The following is an 18084-nucleotide window of genomic DNA, read 5'->3' as shown; positions in this document are numbered from 1 at the left end:
TTCAGGTCAAGTTATTCTAGGTCATAAATTGCTTTCCTTACGTATAAGCCTCCTACATACCATTCTAGTTTTTGTTAGGTACTCCATACAGTGGTAGTCATCTTCCCTCGGGTCGATTTGGAAAATGCTAGTACTTCTATAGGTTTTGTATTCAAAAAATAGGTAAGATCACAATATTCAGGGAGAACCGCAGGACGGGAACTCGTGCGCACCATTTGGAGTTGATCCTGAAGAAGAGCGCCTCATTGTTGTCAACAGATAGTTTTGGATGTTTATTGGATCCTACTCACTTGCAGCTCTTTTTTCTGCCATCCAAGCCCTAAGATAAACTACAAAGTTGCCAGCGTGGATAACAAAATTGACGAAACAGAAGAACTGAAAGGAGCATAAAATAAGATGAGAAGAGTTTACTTGTGCTGATTTTACAGTTCCATTCTTGTCTTATTTGATTCTACAAATTATGGCTAACATGGGTTCCGTTTCAACCATGATTTGTAGTATCAACTAGGACAAAAATGAAAATATCTATGTTGTCGTGTAGCTTCGTTCCATCTTAGCTATAGATGGTGGGGAAGCTAGCGTCAAAAATGTTTGTGAGAAGTGTACGATAACACATTAAATGAAGTATGAAATACGAAGCCAATTTGGGAACAAAGTTAAATTTCACTCACCGCTGCAACGTAAAACCATCCACTTTTGGTGAATTTCTCGCTATTAAAACACAACCAAATGGAGATGAAGTGAAAAATACTCAGCGCCAGCGAAGTGGCACCTTCCTAAAAAAAAAGACGTAGAAGGTGTTCCTAACTTCAATTGTTTTTTTTTTCAATTTAGACATCCATTTTCCTGGATGATAGGTACCAGTGATGTATGCGAAACTCCTCTGATAGGGATTTTAAGTTGTTCCAATTCGAATAAAAGCAGTGTAATGATGAAGAGATCCACGAGCAGCGACAGTACAGCTGTGAACCAAATCAGTGAAGAGCCTGAAATAGTGGAATAGGCGCTGACTGTGTGTTGTGAGATACTGTGAGGGAGGTGAATGATAAAAGTGCTCTCATAGATTTTTCTCCAGATGCCTCAGAGGTATTATACACGTATCCAGTTGATATGTCCGAAGAGACGCCAACATGCTTTGACTGTGACTCCACTTTATTCCCTCATTCATGAGAACACGAGCAACCATCCCCTAGTCTTCAGACTATAGAATAGTAGAGAACTACACATTTAATAAGAAATATAAAACGAAGAATGCAAAAGAGAGTCACTGAAATTACTGAACAGGAAAACAAGAGGGATAATTTCAAATTGAGAGCATAAGCTTAATGGATGGGTGAATAAACAGTGGCCCTGTACACGACATTTAAACACCAATGCACTTGTTATTGTATCCATTTTTGAAGAGCTGTACAATTATCTCTACACATTCATACAGAGAAACCTGCATTAAATGCTCGCTCTGGATTGCGGAAGCCTAACAGTGACCGCTAACTGATCAATAACATGGGCAACTGAGGCGAATATCTCATTCAAATTAAGAGCGGCCACGCGAGATATAGAGCGAGTCCCCGACAACTCGAGAGACCTTGCGATTCATCCTAGGATTTTTGGCGTGGATCCATAATGCTTCCAGCCCTTTTCGAACCAATGTTTTAGATTCATGCGCCGTGTGTAGCGGACTAAGGTGTGTACCAAATTCTATATCCCGTCAAGGCTAACCAAGCAACTCATCCTGTTGTGATTGATGAGTTGCAAACTTGATCTTTTTCAAGATAGTGAAGACATAAAGTAGATATGACTATCGAAGAGATCAGAGGTCAAATCGTGCATGGCTTTCTTTACGATTTCCGCGCCGATCTTTTTGGTACAGTGTGTGTTCCAAATGGGTTCCGAGAGTCTGATTATCTTTGTCTTACCCTTGGCGTAGCGAACACTCTTTTTAGCTTTTGCAACTTCAGCATCAGCATTGCTGCCTTCTTCCTGAGGTCTTTTCTGATCGCTTCATTACAAAGCCTTGTGTGCTCCAATCGAAGTTCTGGAGTGCTTGCAGCTAGTGCAGGACCAACCTGATACACCAGCTTCAGAGATAAAAGTCTCTGATGGTCCAATAATCTTCCCACTGCTGTGAAATTGTACACTGTATTAGTTAAATTCATTGTTTCAAAATGTTTTTTTTTTCTAAAACTGTTAGCGAAAGCGAAAAAGGTCCCAGCTGATCAAGGTAATTTGCTTTCCAGACGTTGCGAGTTTATCGCTTTCTCACAGGAAGAAAAATTATCCTTAGATGAGGTGATAGTCCTATCCAGTATAGAATTTTGGCACATTTGTGTTGATGAGGGTTCACATTCCCTTATGGACAGTTCTTCTGCGCTACGGCCGGCGTACAATGTATATGGTTGTCTCGATTCGGTCGGTCTGACGATGCCGACGAATCTGGGGTGGTACGGTTTCAAGTGGGTTATGCCTATACGGGAACCTAGATTGTGGGGAAGAGGGTGATTCCGTTCATTTCTTCTTGTATCAGTGGAGACGGACGACCCTGGAATGCTGTTTCTTATGACGGCTTCTGTTGCAATGCGCAACGTTTGCGCCCTGCCCCGCCCCGCCCTGCGACTCGTCGAAAACCCGTTCGGACGAATCGCAAGGGAGGGGGGAGGGGACGCAAGGGTGGCGCGTTGCAATGGAGGACATCGTGAGAAACAGCGTTCCGGGCTCGTCCATTTACACTGATACAGGGAGGAATGAACGGAATCACCCTCTTCCCCACAATCTAGGTTCCCGTATAGGCATAACCCACCTGAAACCCGTACCACCCCAGATTCGTGTGGTGATGTCTTCAAGCAAACCTTTTAGATACAATCTCTGCACATGCAGACATGGTCACATACATCTATGAATAAATCGTGACAGAAAGTATGGAGTAACAATTGGACAGCTGAAACAGGAAATCACTAAAGTGGTTTGCATCTCGAGGGAGCTCAGTTTTTTGGTCCATGTGTGGTCTCCAATTCGCCTCTCGAGGCTACATCACACCGATACCGACCACTTAGATCCAAAGTGATCACCATTAATCAGTTTATCTTAGACAGAAATAGGTTCGAACAATTCATTTCTGGTTTTGTGCTTTATGCTTACTATCTGCCATCTACAAGCTCTTTCCGGGAGCTGTGGTAAATAGGATCGAAAGAACAATGTATAAAGGACAACAATACGACAACGGAGAGTTTTGGAAAGGGAATGATTACACAGATGCTAATTCAAAACTAACCAATTGTGTCGCTAGTACAGGTGCAGCTATTTCTCATGTCCATCGATTCAGATACGGCAGCGATTATTGAATTCCCAAACGGCCTTAGCGTCCCTAATCATTTCATTAACGTCTCATAACCTTGTGAGTTCTATAGAACGTACTCAAAATTACTGCTACATGGTAAAGTGGCCTGTTAAACGCAGATGGAAGAACAATAAAAAATTAAAGTAAAATAACATTAATTGCTTATATAGAAAGCAAATTATTGATCACAACTTGAGATTTCCTTCTCCAGCTTGAGCTCAGTGAGATATAAAAAAAACACAGCCGTCATAGCAGGAGGAACTTTGCTGCGACGGTGAGATTTTTCTACAGGGTCGAATTGAAGGAATTACTGTTTCTGGAACTAAGAGCGGCGCAAGAAGACTTCTTTCAAATCTTCAAAAAATTTGTGCTGTGTTTAGATGAGAGGGAGCACATAGATGAAACCAATGTGCATACTCCGGTTCCTATTCTGCTCTCACTTCTTAGTCTTATTCAATAGCGTTTGCTCGTTTTGGAAGTGATCTCTATTAGTTAGGTAACGCAATTTTGTCCGAGAGCGTTTGATTGATATTTTTTCAGTTTTGTCAATTTTGTCCAGTTATGTGTTTAGTCAAGATGGATGTCTGCTAGTTCAAAAAGTGATCCTTTTTTCATGCAACACGTCTTGTTAGTTTTAATTGTAGAGCGATTTTTTTGGATGTCCTGTCATATCTGCCCAGTGTTTTGGGTACTGCATGGCGTTATCAAAACGATTTCACAAGCGAACGGAAATGGCACAACTACCACCCATCACTTTTTTGCACTCATGCTAACCCATTCAGACCCTCGTTTTCAAGGGTGACGCCGAATATTTCGAGAAACTGAAACAACTTTGTTGAAAGTATTCTGCGGAAATACGACATTGTACAACTACTCAATGTTAACAACTCAATGTCGACCTTTTCTGACAGAAGTGAACGCGATAGTGACTTTAAAAGCATCACCCCACGAATCTGAGGTGGTACGGATTTCAGGTGGAGTATTCGTATACGGGATCGTAAATTATGGAGAGAGGGGTGATCCCCTCCATTTTTTCCTAATTGTCGTAAAAAACGGCCCGAAAGATACGGAGTTCTACAGGGAGTTCGATTGCAGCCTTGTGCTCGCGCCGCATCTTCCGGGCCGTTTTTTACGGCATTTAGGAAGAAATGAACGGGATCACCCCCTCTTCATAATCTACTATGCCGTATACGAGTACTCCACCTGAAATCCGTACCACCTCAGATTCGTGGGGTGATGCCTTTAATAAGAACATATCATTCAGTATTTCTCAAGTGAGCCTCTGAAGAGGGTTTATGTATTTTACGATCGATTGTGCGATCAGTTTTAGAGTTAGGTATTCAAACGCAGCCCATTTCAACTGTTGTTTTGCGCTATATGAAATTCAAGACAGCCTTGGCAGCACAGCCAACCTTAAGGGTAGGGGAGCGAACCAAAGGTCACCCAGAAAGAGTCTACCGGATAATCCCATGTGTGTTCTTTAAACAACAAAGCGTCAACTTAGGTTTAGTCATGAAGTTTAGTCATCATTAGTCATCATGAAGATGTACAAATGTTTTGATTTGTTGAATCAGCAATTCGGACACACTAAGCTCACTAGGGAGAAACCAAAGAGCAATTGGCCTTTTTTTTTTTCAAAAAATCTAGATTGGTATCTCAAAGAGCAAGTATCAAAAGAAATAGTATCGCAAGCCTAGTAACAAGAACATTCTATTTCAATTTCTCTCTGCTCACCCACTTCAAACGAAGAAAGTTATAGTTAACAACGCGTTCCACGCGGCAAAAGACAGTGGTAATAGCTTCCAGTGTCCTTTGTGGGGCCTTTTAACTCGTACATCTTGATACAGTCTTGTTCGGATTTCATAACAATTAGAAGCAGTAATCTCACGAGCTAAAGTCAACTATCAAAAATACCTTTCTCCTTCCTTTCTTCTTTTATAGGGTGGGTGTGGTGTAGCGGTTAGAGGTTCCGCTTCCTGCACGATCGATCGGAGGTTCAAATCCGCCCTAGTGCTAATCAAGCCTTTCATCCCTCGGGGACGATGAATTGGTACCAGACGTGTCTGGGAGGATAAAAACACCGACTTGACACATCGGCTAGCCAGCACAAGTCATTCTATAGGCCAGTTACACGTTCTTAAACCTCAAATGATTTTGAATTGAAGTGGACGTGGAGGCGCATCCCAAGCGGATTGATTAATGCCAGAAACGTTATCCTTTATCCTTACTTCTTCTATGAAGTGAGCACTTTCATTAGGCAGTATCTGAGGAGAATAGACCTAGCTCCGTTTCGGTGGTAGAAATGCGACATATCAATTTAAACCTTTTTCACAGGCGGTACAGAAGATTGCATGAGATCCTATATATTCTACCCGATTTCTTGCGCGGCAGTGACAACAAAATATGTTGGTGAAACAATGTGACCGCTATGCATTTGAATAAAACAGCACGGGAATGGCAAGAATAGGTCATTGAAATCGACACGTTTTGGCGCTTATACAAAACAAAAGCATGAAAGAGCTAATTTTGAGATCGGGGTTAAAATCTTCACAAGTCTGAAACATTGGCGTGAAAATCGCTTGAAATCATTTTAACCAGAAACCCCAAGGTGAATTGAACGGAAGAATGTCTCTCGAGTAGAAGGAACTTACGCCGTCTTTCGGAGATCGTGATAGATTAGTGAGATTAGTGAGCAGTCACTACTAAGCTTTCCAATCTGAGGTTATCATTTAGTGCGGTCACTACGCTATTGATCAAAAAAGTAAAGAAAGGTTTAGAGTTTCTGAATTGATTTCCTTGAGCTGCAGCAAAGATTGGTCCAATGTCTTTACTAAACAACGGCTAACGTTTCGGCGTTAACGCCTTCGTCAGAGCCTGGAAAATTCAAAGCAATTAATGATTCATCCTTTCAAGCGCCTCGTCACCCTACAGAAAGCATCCAAACGGTAGGCAAACTCAAACAGCAATACATTGGCTAGTACTTGCCTCATTAGCTAGACTTGTTAACGCAACAGACCACCACGTACCACAACTACGAGTCACAAGGGTTTTATATAGGGACCTCACGGCCCGCCCCGTAAGTCAAAACCAGCATAGGTCTTGATATGGGATAGCTCGTTTTTGATAGCAATGCACTCATCCTTCTTGTTCATTTTTGGACTTTTGGCAGTTATCCAAAAGGCCTCTAGTGTTTTGCGCGCTGTGATCTCGGACTCGTAGTATAATATACAAACTTCTTCCCCTACTTCGGAGTTTGGATGACCTATTCTACAGTACTACCTATTCTACTCCACGTGGGGTGAAGGTTTTAGATTTTGTGAGTCCATCTAGATGCTCCTTGACCCTAATGCACAGTGAACGTCCCGTTTCCCCTATATAATCGTCACCGCACAACCTGCACGTGATACGATACACTACTCCTGATACCATGCAATCACCCTCTCTGCCATCCGGGCAAACCACGCAGCAAAAGTAAACGCAACCTCGGAACAGTACTGCAACAGGACAACTTAGAGGCCTAGCCATGGGACAAAGGCTGGCACCCACTCTCACCGTTGTTTTCATGGCCAAGATCGAAAAACCTATAATAGACTGCAAACCACTGCTGTATTATCGTTACATAGATGATTGCTGCGTCGTCCGCTTAACACAAGCAGAATTAGACACGTGCTTCAATCTTCTCAATCAGCAGTGTCCGCACATTAAGTTCATAAGGGAGAGACCGATAGACAACTGGTTGGCTTTCTTGAATGTGCACATTTACTTGCGGAATGGGATATATAAGACTAAGTGGTACCGGAAACCCAGTAGCAAAAACATCTTAATCCACTATCTTTCGGCGCATCCCAGCAAAATGAAAAAATCTGTTATAGGTAATACGTACAGGACGGCGGCAAGAGCCTCATTGAGTAGCCAGGAAAAAAATGGTCTGTAAATCTGGCCCATAAAGTAGCAATATCCAATGGGTACCCAGCTGGAGATGGTGCTACCCGACAAGCACGACATCCTTCTCGAAGATCCAGCGTGGTGGATGGCCCAGAAAAGATCCCTTTCTGTTTATCTTATATATCTGTTGATATGAGCAGAGCGGTACGGGGCTGTCTACGAAAAGGAGGTCTCCAAAATGGCGTGAGAGTTGTGGAAGTACCTCCAGCGAACCTCAAGAGTCAGCTGGTACGTGCGTATGATCGACTCTGCACAACTCCTTGCTGCGTGGTTTACCCGTATGGCAGAAAGGGTGATTGCATGGTATCAGGAGTAGTATATCGTATCACGTGCAGGCTGTGAGGTGACGATTTTATAGGGGAAACGGGACGTCCACTGTGTATTAGGGTCGAGGAGCATCTAGATGGACTCGCAAAATCTAAAACCTTCACCCCACGTGGAGCACACCGTAGAATATGTCATCCGAACCCCGAAGTAGAGGTAGAGGTTCGTATATTATGCTACGAGTCCGAGATCACAGCACGCAGAACACTAGAGGCATTTTGCATAACCGCCAAAAGTCCAAAAATGAACAAGAAGGATGAGTGCATTGCTATCAAAAACGAGCTATCCCATATCAAGACCTATGCTGGTTTTGACTTACGGGGCGGGCCGTGAGGTCCCTATATAAAACCCTTGTGACTCGTAGTTGTGGTACGTGGTGGTCTGTTGCGTTAACAAGGCTAGCTAAAGAGGCAAGTAATAGCCAATGTATTGCTGTTTGAGTTTGCCTACCGTTTGGATGCTTTCTGTAGGGTAATGAGACGCTTGAAAGGATAAATCACTAATTGCTTTGAATTTTCCAGGCTCTGACGAGGGCGTTAACGCCGAAACGTTAGCCGTTGTTTAGTAAAGACCTTTGACCAATCTTGGCTGCAGCTCAAAGAAATCAATTTAAAAACTGCGTTTCAACATACCGAGATTCAAAGACAGTCTAGACAGTTTGTCTATAAATGTGGAGAGATTTGATCGCTTAGATTATGAATTAAATCGCCCATTTCAGGCTCTGAAGAAGACGATTTGCCGAAAGGTAAACAAATAAGATCAACTAACAACTTTGTGTACAGCTCATCAAAAATCAGTACAGCATCTTATTATGTCGAAGTTTTTCGATGGTCGAACATTCTGAATCATTCTAAGTTTCTGAAATTTTGATAGCAAAATAGTTGCAAAACTCATAAAGCCCATTTATGAAGCGAGAAGAGACACCAAGGTCGTTTAGAGCTTTAATAACCGCTGCCGTCTCCAAGTCGAGGGGAATGAGAAACAACTGCACCTGTACTCGCGACACAATTTGCTTAGTTTTGAATTAGCATCTGTGTGATTATTCGTGGTAGGCCATTTCCAAAACTCCGCGTTCTCGTATTGTTGCCTATTATACATTGTTCTTTCGATCCTATCTAGTACAACTCCCGAAAAGAGCTTGTAGATGGCATAGTAAGCAGAACTGCAGATATTACGCGGATGTAGGGCAGTGGAAAGTTATGCCACAGAACCTGCAAGGTTCGATTGTTCGAAAACTCTCAAAGCAGACCTAAATCTTTCATCTCGTCATTGTAAAATTGATACTAAGAACGTTGCAAGATGGAAAACAACCTAATATGTCGTGATATATCAGATCTTCCCAACTTTTACATGAAGTATTTCCACATGTTATTGTCTAGGCCGCATACATGTTAATACACTCCCACGATTATGTATTGAAGTCGAACGTTTTTATGTATCTCAAAGAAATTTACCAATCCTGATTGCTTTGTCCGGTTCTAACTAGGTGGCAGCAGTGCAATGTGACGCGTCCCAGGCAGCAGATGAGAAGCCATACATGAACCAAAAAAGTCTCTTACCTGCCTTGTGACGCAAACTTATTCAGAGATTTTCTGTTGCGGTGCATGTGCTTTATCTGCGTTTGCAGAGATTGCACCCGGTAGGTTTGCCTGTCCAAAACTCTGCAACTAAACGATTGGATGGTGTAAAAGAAGCGTTTTGGAGTTTTGAAATACTCCGTTTAAGCCACTTTCTGATTACGAGGGTGTTGAAGTAAATCACCTGAAGGTTGAAAAATATGTGGAGAAATAAGCTTCGTCACTGGTAGTTGAAACCTCATTGGTATTTCAGCCCAACACACACCTATTTTTTTCTTTCCCACCACAGCAATTAGAACTAGTCTTCTGGTTGGAGCGGGAAGCGCCAGGAAGGGGCGGTCCCAGGAGCCAGTTGAAACAGAAGACGGAGAGCTATCGGAATAGAAAACATCTAAGTTGATGATATGCGCATACACCAGACGCATCCTTGGCATCGAAAGTAACCATTGCAGATCTGATGCTACAATGGTAACCATGACACTGAAGAACAATACCTATTAGAATACGGCACATCCATCCTATTAGACTTGGTAGACTTGGCGCTCCCATTAACACATGTGTACTGAACTTGAACAAAACACTGGATGATAGCCCTCATGTAGAGATTTTTCTTCCTGGAGTTTCTCCAGTGATAACGTACGGAGAGCAGGACTGAACATGGCACTGTCAGGGTTTTAAGGTGAGACAATGTTAATCGTGTGTATATGTATGTGTGTATGTGTATGTGTGTATGTGTAAGTGTGTATGCGTATGTGTATGTGTGTATGTATGTATGTGTATGTGTGTATGCGTATGTGTATGTGTGTATGTGTATGTGTACGTGTATGTGTATGTGTGTATGTGTATGTGTATGTGTGTGTATGTGTGTGTATGTGTATGTATGTGTATGTGTATGTGTGCGTATGTGTATGTGTATGTGTATGTGTATGTGTATGTGTATGTGTGCATGTGTATGCGTATGTGTATGTGTATGTGTATGTGTATTTGTGTATATGTATATGTATATGTGTATGTATATGTATATGCATATGTATGTGTATGTGTATGTGTATGTGTGCTTGTATGTGTGTCTCGCCGGCGCCAGATACCTATAGAAGAGGTTGCGACGGGTCCACCGGCGTCTGATTGGTGCGCCGGCGCCAGTTACCTATAGAAGGGGTTGCAACGGGTCCACCGGCGTCAAGTTGATGCGCCAGCGTCGTAGAGCGGTACAATGATCTGCGATGGATCTAACGGCTTCGGACTCGTGCGCCGACGCCAGAAAGCTACAAAATAGGGTGCTACGGGTCCATCAGCGCCAGATAGCTATAAAGTGGGGTCTGACAGGTCCACCGGCGCATAAAGTGGCGTGCGACGGGTCCCGCGGCGTCGGATTGGTGCGCCGGCGCCAGGTAGCTATTAAATGGATTCCGACGGGTCCGGCGGAGTCAAAATGGTGCGCAATAACTTTGTATGCATGTCGCTAAAGGTAAGTGGAACCTTGCAGCCGTTTCGTAGCCGTGGCCGCTGGGCGCTTTGCTTTTCACCTTTATGACTATTCCTTATGACCTTTATGACTGTCTATTTCCTTCTTCGTTCACCTCAAGTTGGTAGCACGCCTTGCTCAGAAAGTGGAAACATGCATGCAAACGGTTGCTTAAATAGTAGCGAACAGTTTACATGATCTGACGTAGAACGTTATGTTTATCAGTAGAATAAAGTCTTTCACGCCATTTTTTGCTTAAACATCATTCGTTGATAACTCTTCGAGGGAAACAGGAGAATAGCCCAAATTTCACAACAGAAAGTCTGAAGTCCGGCATTAGCCGGACGTTCAGACTGGTTATTGATATTGACCTATTTTTCACTACATAGGAACGATTTCTGCGTGTAGTAACTTTCAGACTCTTCAAACTTCTAGCGACAGTTTATAGACTTCCTCTGCGATCTGGCTGTCAAAAGTTTTGCAAGTATACATTGCTTTCCCGCGTTAGTTGTTATACCAATGGATGAAATCACCGAACGAGAGGTCGGCGAAGTCGACTGTTTGATCTGATCAGTACATGAGGGTATTTTGTGATTTATGTAATAACACCGCGACCCGAATTTTGCCGGTCTATGATAACATATGTTACATACATATAGGAAGTATGTTCCATAGAACGGGACAGTCTCACCAGAAATATTCAGCGCGTCTGTGGATAACATAATGCGGAAATTGGAGTATGATAGCATGAAAGTGAAAATTGATTGTTGGTGTTTGCATCACCTATGCCTCCTTAATAACATGGAGTGAATATGATGGAGTGAGCAGGATGGTAAGGCATACAAAAACATACAAGATGATATTTAAAAAATGACCACGCGCCCCAGCGCTACTCCCACCTCGTCATCGTTCTCGTGCGTCCACCTAATTTTCAGAGAAACGTTGCATGCAGTAGGAAAATTCGATTCGCGTCGAACTGTCAGACGGAAGAGTAATAGCAAGAGTAATCCGTTCCGCACAAGTGAAAAAGAGCATTCAAAGCTGAAAATTCGAGATCCTGCCGCAGTTGTAGTAGAAAGAGGAAAAAGGCGGGACAAACACGTTTCAAGGACAGTTTGGTCCAAACCTGGTCAACTTCTGGCCCATTTGTGAAGGTGTTGCGTTCGAATGGACGTTCGTTGGACGATCCTATGAGCTAGAATATAATAACGGGTGGATCGCAGAGCCGGTAACAGATTTATTCTTGAAGTCCTTTGAAGAAATGTGTGGTTCTCTCCGTAATTCTGTTGTGCGCAGAAGTCTCTGTGAAATTTTTCACCGTGATTATATATTGGAAGTATCACTGATACCCATCGAGCAAATCGAAGAACAGCGGGAATATAGGTAATACAGTTACGTAGATCCTGCTGCTTCGTTCACTGTGTGCATTTTATTGGTTACGAACACTGCATTTCAAAGGGTACCATGTTAAGATCTTTGAATCGATAAAAGTGAGGCACAGCGACATCTTGTGCTTTTCTGATACTTTCATGAGTTTTTAAATAGTGCGACTTGTGGCTGATCGCGTTGAATGCACCCCGAAACCCTTCACTCGCACACTTATTGGTAATTTGATGTTCTTTCGATCCTGTTTATGATTACTCTTGCAAAGAAGTTGTAGTTGGCAAAAAGCAGACTGGATGATGCTTGTTGATCTCATGTGGATTCCCCTTTTTATAGAACAAGACAGTTTTGCTGGTTTTTTACTGATTAGAATCCTTGCGTAGCGACAGTTAACAGTTAACGTATAGAGGATCCTACCGTGGTGCTTATGTTGGCTACCGGTATGTTCTATGGCGGTTCGGGCGTGATGCTGTCCGGAAATGGTGCTGCACGATTTTTTATGATACTATGGAACGTATAGAAGGAGGATCGTTAGGGATGACAAGGACATCTCTGTGGGGAACGGTCAAGAGGTCCCCGTATGATGTGCCGCCACATATCCAGGAGGCGGATGTGCGTCGTTAGCTGCACCGCGCGTCTCCTGACAACGTGGTTATCGTTACAGTAGCGTGGTCGATCCTCGTTTGCTACGTCTCGCTGATGCCCCGCCCACACCACCCTCCCTGTCCATTTCGCCGCGTCCGCAGCTCTTACGATGCGCTTTCAGAATCGAAGGAAAAGGAAAGTCCGTGGTATTAGATTTTATTTAAAACTCTGTATAAAGTATACTTGGAAGTTAATACAAATTATCCTGTTTGGCTTTTTACATGGAAATTAATCATCCATTTCTGGGAATGCAAAAGATGCTTCGAAGAATTTCCACCTGATCGGTGCAATGCTATATTCTATCACTTTTTTCGCTTTCTAGGAATTTCTTTTTGCTTATCTAGCTGAGTAAAACTGCCATCGAACGCCTAACGAGGTGCGATAATGCCTCGCAGACATACATTGTACCTGAAGGTAGATCTAGATATAAAGGTCTCTGTTCGTCACTAATACACCTAACATGCCATATTGATTTTATGTAGAGAATAGATACAAATGAAGCGATAAAACGCTGTTGAAAGAATTTTGAAGAACCATATAAAGTTTTATTCTATAAAACGTACGAGGAAGTACTACACTCTATGTAAACATTATATCTATATAAAATTTTGAAAAGGTAAAGTTTAGAAAGGAGTTAAAAGAATGTATAAAAAGTAATAAGGACATAAAGTTGCTGGGCATATAGTTGCTGCAGTCGAAAGTTGAACATAAATTCGTTGAACGACATCGTGTCAAAAATGTACTTAGGCCCTGCGCGTTTTTATAGGACAGTTTGGGCGTGAAATATGTGAAAATACATTCATTTCTTTTCCTTTATTCTTCTAATTCTTTTCCCTGTAGCACTTTTATGAGATAATCCTTATTTGTGTGAAGTTGCTCAAATGAGGTCAATGTAGGTCATACATATCACTCTTATCAATCATGATATCTTTAACTCTTTGATACTCTATGATATGTCTCTGATAATATATCTTTCAGTTGGATGAAAGGACTTAGTTTTCTCCTTAATTCTCGATCATATGCGCTCAACTTACTATTTTTGTACATTAGAACTTGCTGCGTGAATTCGTTTTACACTCATCTTCCTTTTAAATTCGCAGTATCCACTTCTTCGTCGCGGCGTGAATGTCGCGCGTAACGTTGATAAGAGAGCAGTAAGGGGGCGGGGTCTAGATGATCTCAGGCGGTCGTGCAGAAAGTCTAGCTGGTGGAGTGGCAGGCGTGGTTACGCGGAGGCGCGCGGCGCTGAAGGGAGGTCAGGAGTGGTCAGCCGGTTTTCACGGGTACCTCTTGTCCCGCACTCCACCTCTGTTCATGTGATGAGGAGGTAAGTGGGAGGGGCGTTGAAGAAACCAGAGTAAAAGTCGTAGATTAGTTTTGGTGACGGACGAAATGACATGGATGACAGAACCAGACGAGATTTTGTGGTAAATTTCAATGGCGGTGCAAAGTGTTGATTCCTGCCACGTATCATCCACCGGTACACCACATCGACGTCCGCATGTAGATCTTCATTTTCGCATGATGTAGGCCAAAAGCAGAAGCTACCTCTCCGTGCGATCAACCTTCTCCACCACCATAGGGAGTGATGACCGAGTCTCCATTCCATACATCATGATGGGGAGAATGGCGTATAAGCGGACTCTCGGCTTGACTTCGTCGGTGACGGGTCTCGACCACAGACATTTCATTAAGGAACTAAATGCAGATGTTGCCTTGGCGCATTTTTCTGAATATATTTCTCATAGCTGCCGTCGTTCCCCAGCATACAGCCTAGGTAAGAGAATTCATCGACGAGTTCGATTGGTTGTCCGCCCACCCTAATTCCCTTTCGAAGCGAGTCACCCTGATGGGGGCAAAACGATGTCGGCAGAACACTGATCGACTGTTTCTCGCATGAGGTCATCCATGGCGAAGTTGAGCAGGAAAGGTTCTATCAGTGCTCGTTGTCTTATCCAGTTATCACTTCACTTCTTCCGGCTGGCGTTCAAACTGCAGGAGTTGCTCGTTTGTTCATGTCATCAAGTAGGTAAATGAATTTTTCTGGTACTCTGTTTTTCTTTTTTTGGATAGGGGCCAGAACCTCCGACTAGGTCAGTGGTTCCTCGTTAACGCATAAGTTAGTCTATGAACATCGAGTTCAGGGATGATGACACTTGCCGATTCAGTAAGATCTTGAAGTGACCCCTCCAAGTTGGTAAGGTTGCTTACCGCCAACCACTCCACTTAGTGTTGAGGACTGAAGAACATCTTTTCGTGTTGGTGCTATACTGTTCTAAGGCATAGGCACTTCGTATGTTCTTGTCCTCCCACACCTTTTCTAACTTCTTCGTTCTTGACGCCCATTCGTTATCGCGGTCTTGTTGCAACTGACAACCGAACTTCCTTCTCAGACGTTTTTCTTGGCTGAAATCACTAGCAGTGTGGGTGACACACCACACAGAATTGTACGTGGATTTCGTTTCCGCGGAAATGCAAACTTCTTCCGCGACATCAGAGGCGAGAGCGTTTTCCCTGCAGCATCGTGAATACACTTTAAGGAATCTGCATCGCTAATTTCCCTGTACTCCAACATGAATAAACGCACGTTGGCAAAATTTCGTTCCGCATTCTTCCTGTTTTAGACTTGCTGTGCCCATTTCCGGTTGAGGAGGAACTCTTCGGTTGCTCTTATGGAATCATATCTCTAGGTTGAAAAAGGCGGTGGTTTGAGTCAAATGCGACGTCTCAAACAGCTCTATATTTTCGGATATCTGACTGAGGATTGTTTCTCGTCACAACTTAGTCGAGCTGAAATTTGAGGGTTCCCATCTACCGCTTGCGCTGCTCTTCACGCGTCAAAACGGTCGACACTCGCCAAATAAGCTGATGGAGTCGAGCTGATTCCTCGTGAACGCGAAAGCGATGATGAGGCTTGTCTGTTCACATAAGCAGACCAGATGGTCACCGTTATCTCATCTGTGCTCCGCATTTTCCCAGCACATTTGACTGTCGTTCAAGTCCCATCTTCGCATTTGCGTCGATTCCGACAATGACCACCTGCTCGCTGTGGATTTTAGACATCAGCGCGTTGATTTCAACACAGATGGCACCCTTATTATTATCCTCAGCAGTTTTCGTAGGTGCATTGCCTTTTAGGATCCAGAGTTTACGTCCTCTGCGATCCACCAGTCGTACAAAGGAGCATCTGAAAGACGTTGAGCCAAATTCTTCTACCACGTTGTTGTAGTAGTAAGTCACAGCTATCGGGCAGTCTCCTATTTTCTTTTTTCAGTATCATCGCAGCAGATAGTGTAGTCTCCGATACTGATGACTCACCGACGAGTTCAATCGGTTTTCCGTCCACCCTGATTCCCGTTCAAGTTCTCGAAGAGATCCACATCTGCTTGCATTCATCAGGGCGTAGACGTAGACCATAGGCTGCAGCTAGCTTCGATACTAGGATACTAGGATTACAGAATGTTGGAGTTTCGTACTGGCTTCCGCGAGTATAATAACAACATCGGCGTTCTCGAGATCAGTCAAGGGGCACCTTGATGGTGCTAAGACGATGTCGGCAGGACACTGATCGGCTGTTCTCCTCATGATGTGATCGATAGAGAATTTGAACAGGAAGGCTTCTGCCACTGGCTTTCGTCTTACTTCGGCCACCACCTCAAACGGTGTTGTACATCCGGCTGCTATTCGAATTCCTTCGCAGATGACACCCTTATTATTATCCTCAGCAGTTTGCGTAGGTGCATTACCACCTAGGATCCAGAGTTTACGTCTTCTGAGATCCAGCAGTCGTACAAAGGAGCATAGGGAAGGATTTGAGCCAAATTTGTCTACCAGGTTGCTGTAGTAAATCACGGCTATCGCGCAGCGTGCTGAACGACAGCACCTTTTGCAATGTATGAGAATCTTGCGTCACATAATTGTGCAAGTTACATAGCTCGTCCGTTCCCGATGCGAACGCTCGAATGCGTGATTGCGTGATTACTCAAAACAGGGCCAGCACGAGCAGGCAGCAGTAAAACTTGAATACGCTCTCCACCTATAACAATAAAATGGAAACGTACTCACCTCCCGGTAGTGACGGTGCTCCTGTTAATGAGATCAATGTAGCGAGCGAGAAAAACTGCAAAAATTCATGTTTACGCTAATCAGATCAATTCAACAGGGATTCACTTTCTGTAAACAAATTACTGAGTGAGCATACCACTGTGAGGACCTTGAAGAAATGTGGAAACTGTGCGAAACGTGCGAAGTACAGAGGCATTCTAAAGTACTTTTTTAGGGATCCGCGTCATGAAGTTCGATTAATTGCTAGACGTAGTAGCTACGTTACTTCATCAAAACGTGCAGTGCTCGTTTCTGACCTGGTAATTGAATTGATTCACCGTGAGCCTTACTTCCACTACAAACGATCGCTTCGATAAATTCGTATAACAACATTCACTCCGCTGTAACCGGAATGAGAAATGTAAGAAGTTGGGGGAAGATTTATAGTAGCATTAGATTCACTACGTAATGCTGACGGAGGGTACTGTGGTTGATTTAGTACGTACGCAGATAAAAACCGCGTAGTCGTTAATATAGTGCATGATGTAGGCGAAGACAGCGGCAACGTCAAGAAATCACAGCGTTGGACTCGACATTCTATCATAGTTGTATTCGCTGTGTTCATTTTGATTTCAGCTGGAGTGACGTCGTCTTTGGCTTACTCGACTTATTCAACGCTAAGCTAGTTATTGCAGTTCTTAGTTGGAAATAATTTCCTTTTATTTCAAAGTTGAATTTTGCAAAAGAAGGTCATGCGGAGCAGAGCTGGTCACATTATTGAGAGGAGCGATAAGACATGAATTAAAAGAACGTTAAAGGCATCACCCCAAGAATCTGAGGTGGTACGGATTTCAGGTGGAGTGTTCGTATGCGGCATAGTAGATTACGGAGAGGGGGTGATTCCGTCCTTTTTTTTAATTTCCGTAAAAAAAACGGCCTGGAAGGTGCGGCGGTGCGCAAGGGTAGCGCGCTCCAATCGAACTCGTTGTAGAAAATAGTGCGCCGGGACGCTCGAAGCCGTATCTTCCGGGCCGTTTGCTACGGCAATTAGGAAGAAATGAACGGAATCACTCTTCTCTCAATAATCTACGATTCCGTATACGAATACTCCTCCAGAAATCCGTACCACTCTAGATTCGTGTGGTGATGCTTTTAAGGTGAACCCGGAGAGAAGAAAAACGCACTTGGGGCAAGTCGAAAGCATATTCGCGATGTTTATAGAAGTGGATATCCATTTGAAATTGATTTCATTCTCAACTTCTCAGCGAACACGCTCAACGAATTAGTGGATATGTAAGGTCCTTGGGTGGAAAGTTGGCGGCATACTCCGAAGCTAGTTGTGAACGATGGTTTTAGGTCCCGTGGTT

At 43.4% G+C, this 18084-nt stretch overlaps 2 protein-coding genes across 4 annotated transcripts; both read right to left on the bottom strand.

The window, feature by feature from the left end:
• Positions 1-177: 177 nt before the first annotated feature.
• On the bottom strand, positions 178-16934 carry RB195_018625 (uncharacterized protein; the record flags this gene model as incomplete). 3 transcript variants are annotated; one of them, XM_064186147.1, is made up of 8 exons in its annotated part: positions 178-227; positions 291-375; positions 672-776; positions 862-986; positions 1096-1189; positions 1917-2066; positions 11545-11686; positions 11772-11791. In XM_064186147.1, 8 exons carry the CDS (start codon positions 11789-11791, stop codon positions 178-180), a joined length of 771 nt encoding a protein of 256 aa, XP_064042030.1. The 3 variants fall into 3 exon arrangements, with proteins under 3 accessions (XP_064042030.1, XP_064042027.1, XP_064042028.1); XM_064186148.1 differs by lacking the exons at positions 1096-1189; positions 1917-2066; positions 11545-11686; positions 11772-11791 and adding exons at positions 16739-16793; positions 16875-16934; XM_064186146.1 differs by lacking the exons at positions 178-227; positions 291-375; positions 672-776; ... (3 more) ...; positions 11545-11686; positions 11772-11791 and adding exons at positions 16112-16542; positions 16739-16793; positions 16875-16934.
• RB195_018626 (uncharacterized protein) lies at positions 15623-16090 on the bottom strand (the record flags this gene model as incomplete). The annotated part of the gene is made up of 2 exons (XM_064186149.1): positions 15623-15860; positions 16020-16090. 2 exons carry the CDS (start codon positions 16088-16090, stop codon positions 15623-15625), a joined length of 309 nt encoding a protein of 102 aa, XP_064042029.1.
• Positions 16935-18084: the final 1150 nt, after the last annotated feature.

Source organism: Necator americanus, chromosome II (genome assembly GCF_031761385.1).
Source record: "Necator americanus strain Aroian chromosome II, whole genome shotgun sequence".
NCBI classification, from domain to species: domain Eukaryota; kingdom Metazoa; phylum Nematoda; class Chromadorea; order Rhabditida; family Ancylostomatidae; genus Necator; species Necator americanus.
Note: the sequence above shows the minus strand (reverse complement) of the source record. Positions and strands in the feature narration are given on the sequence as shown.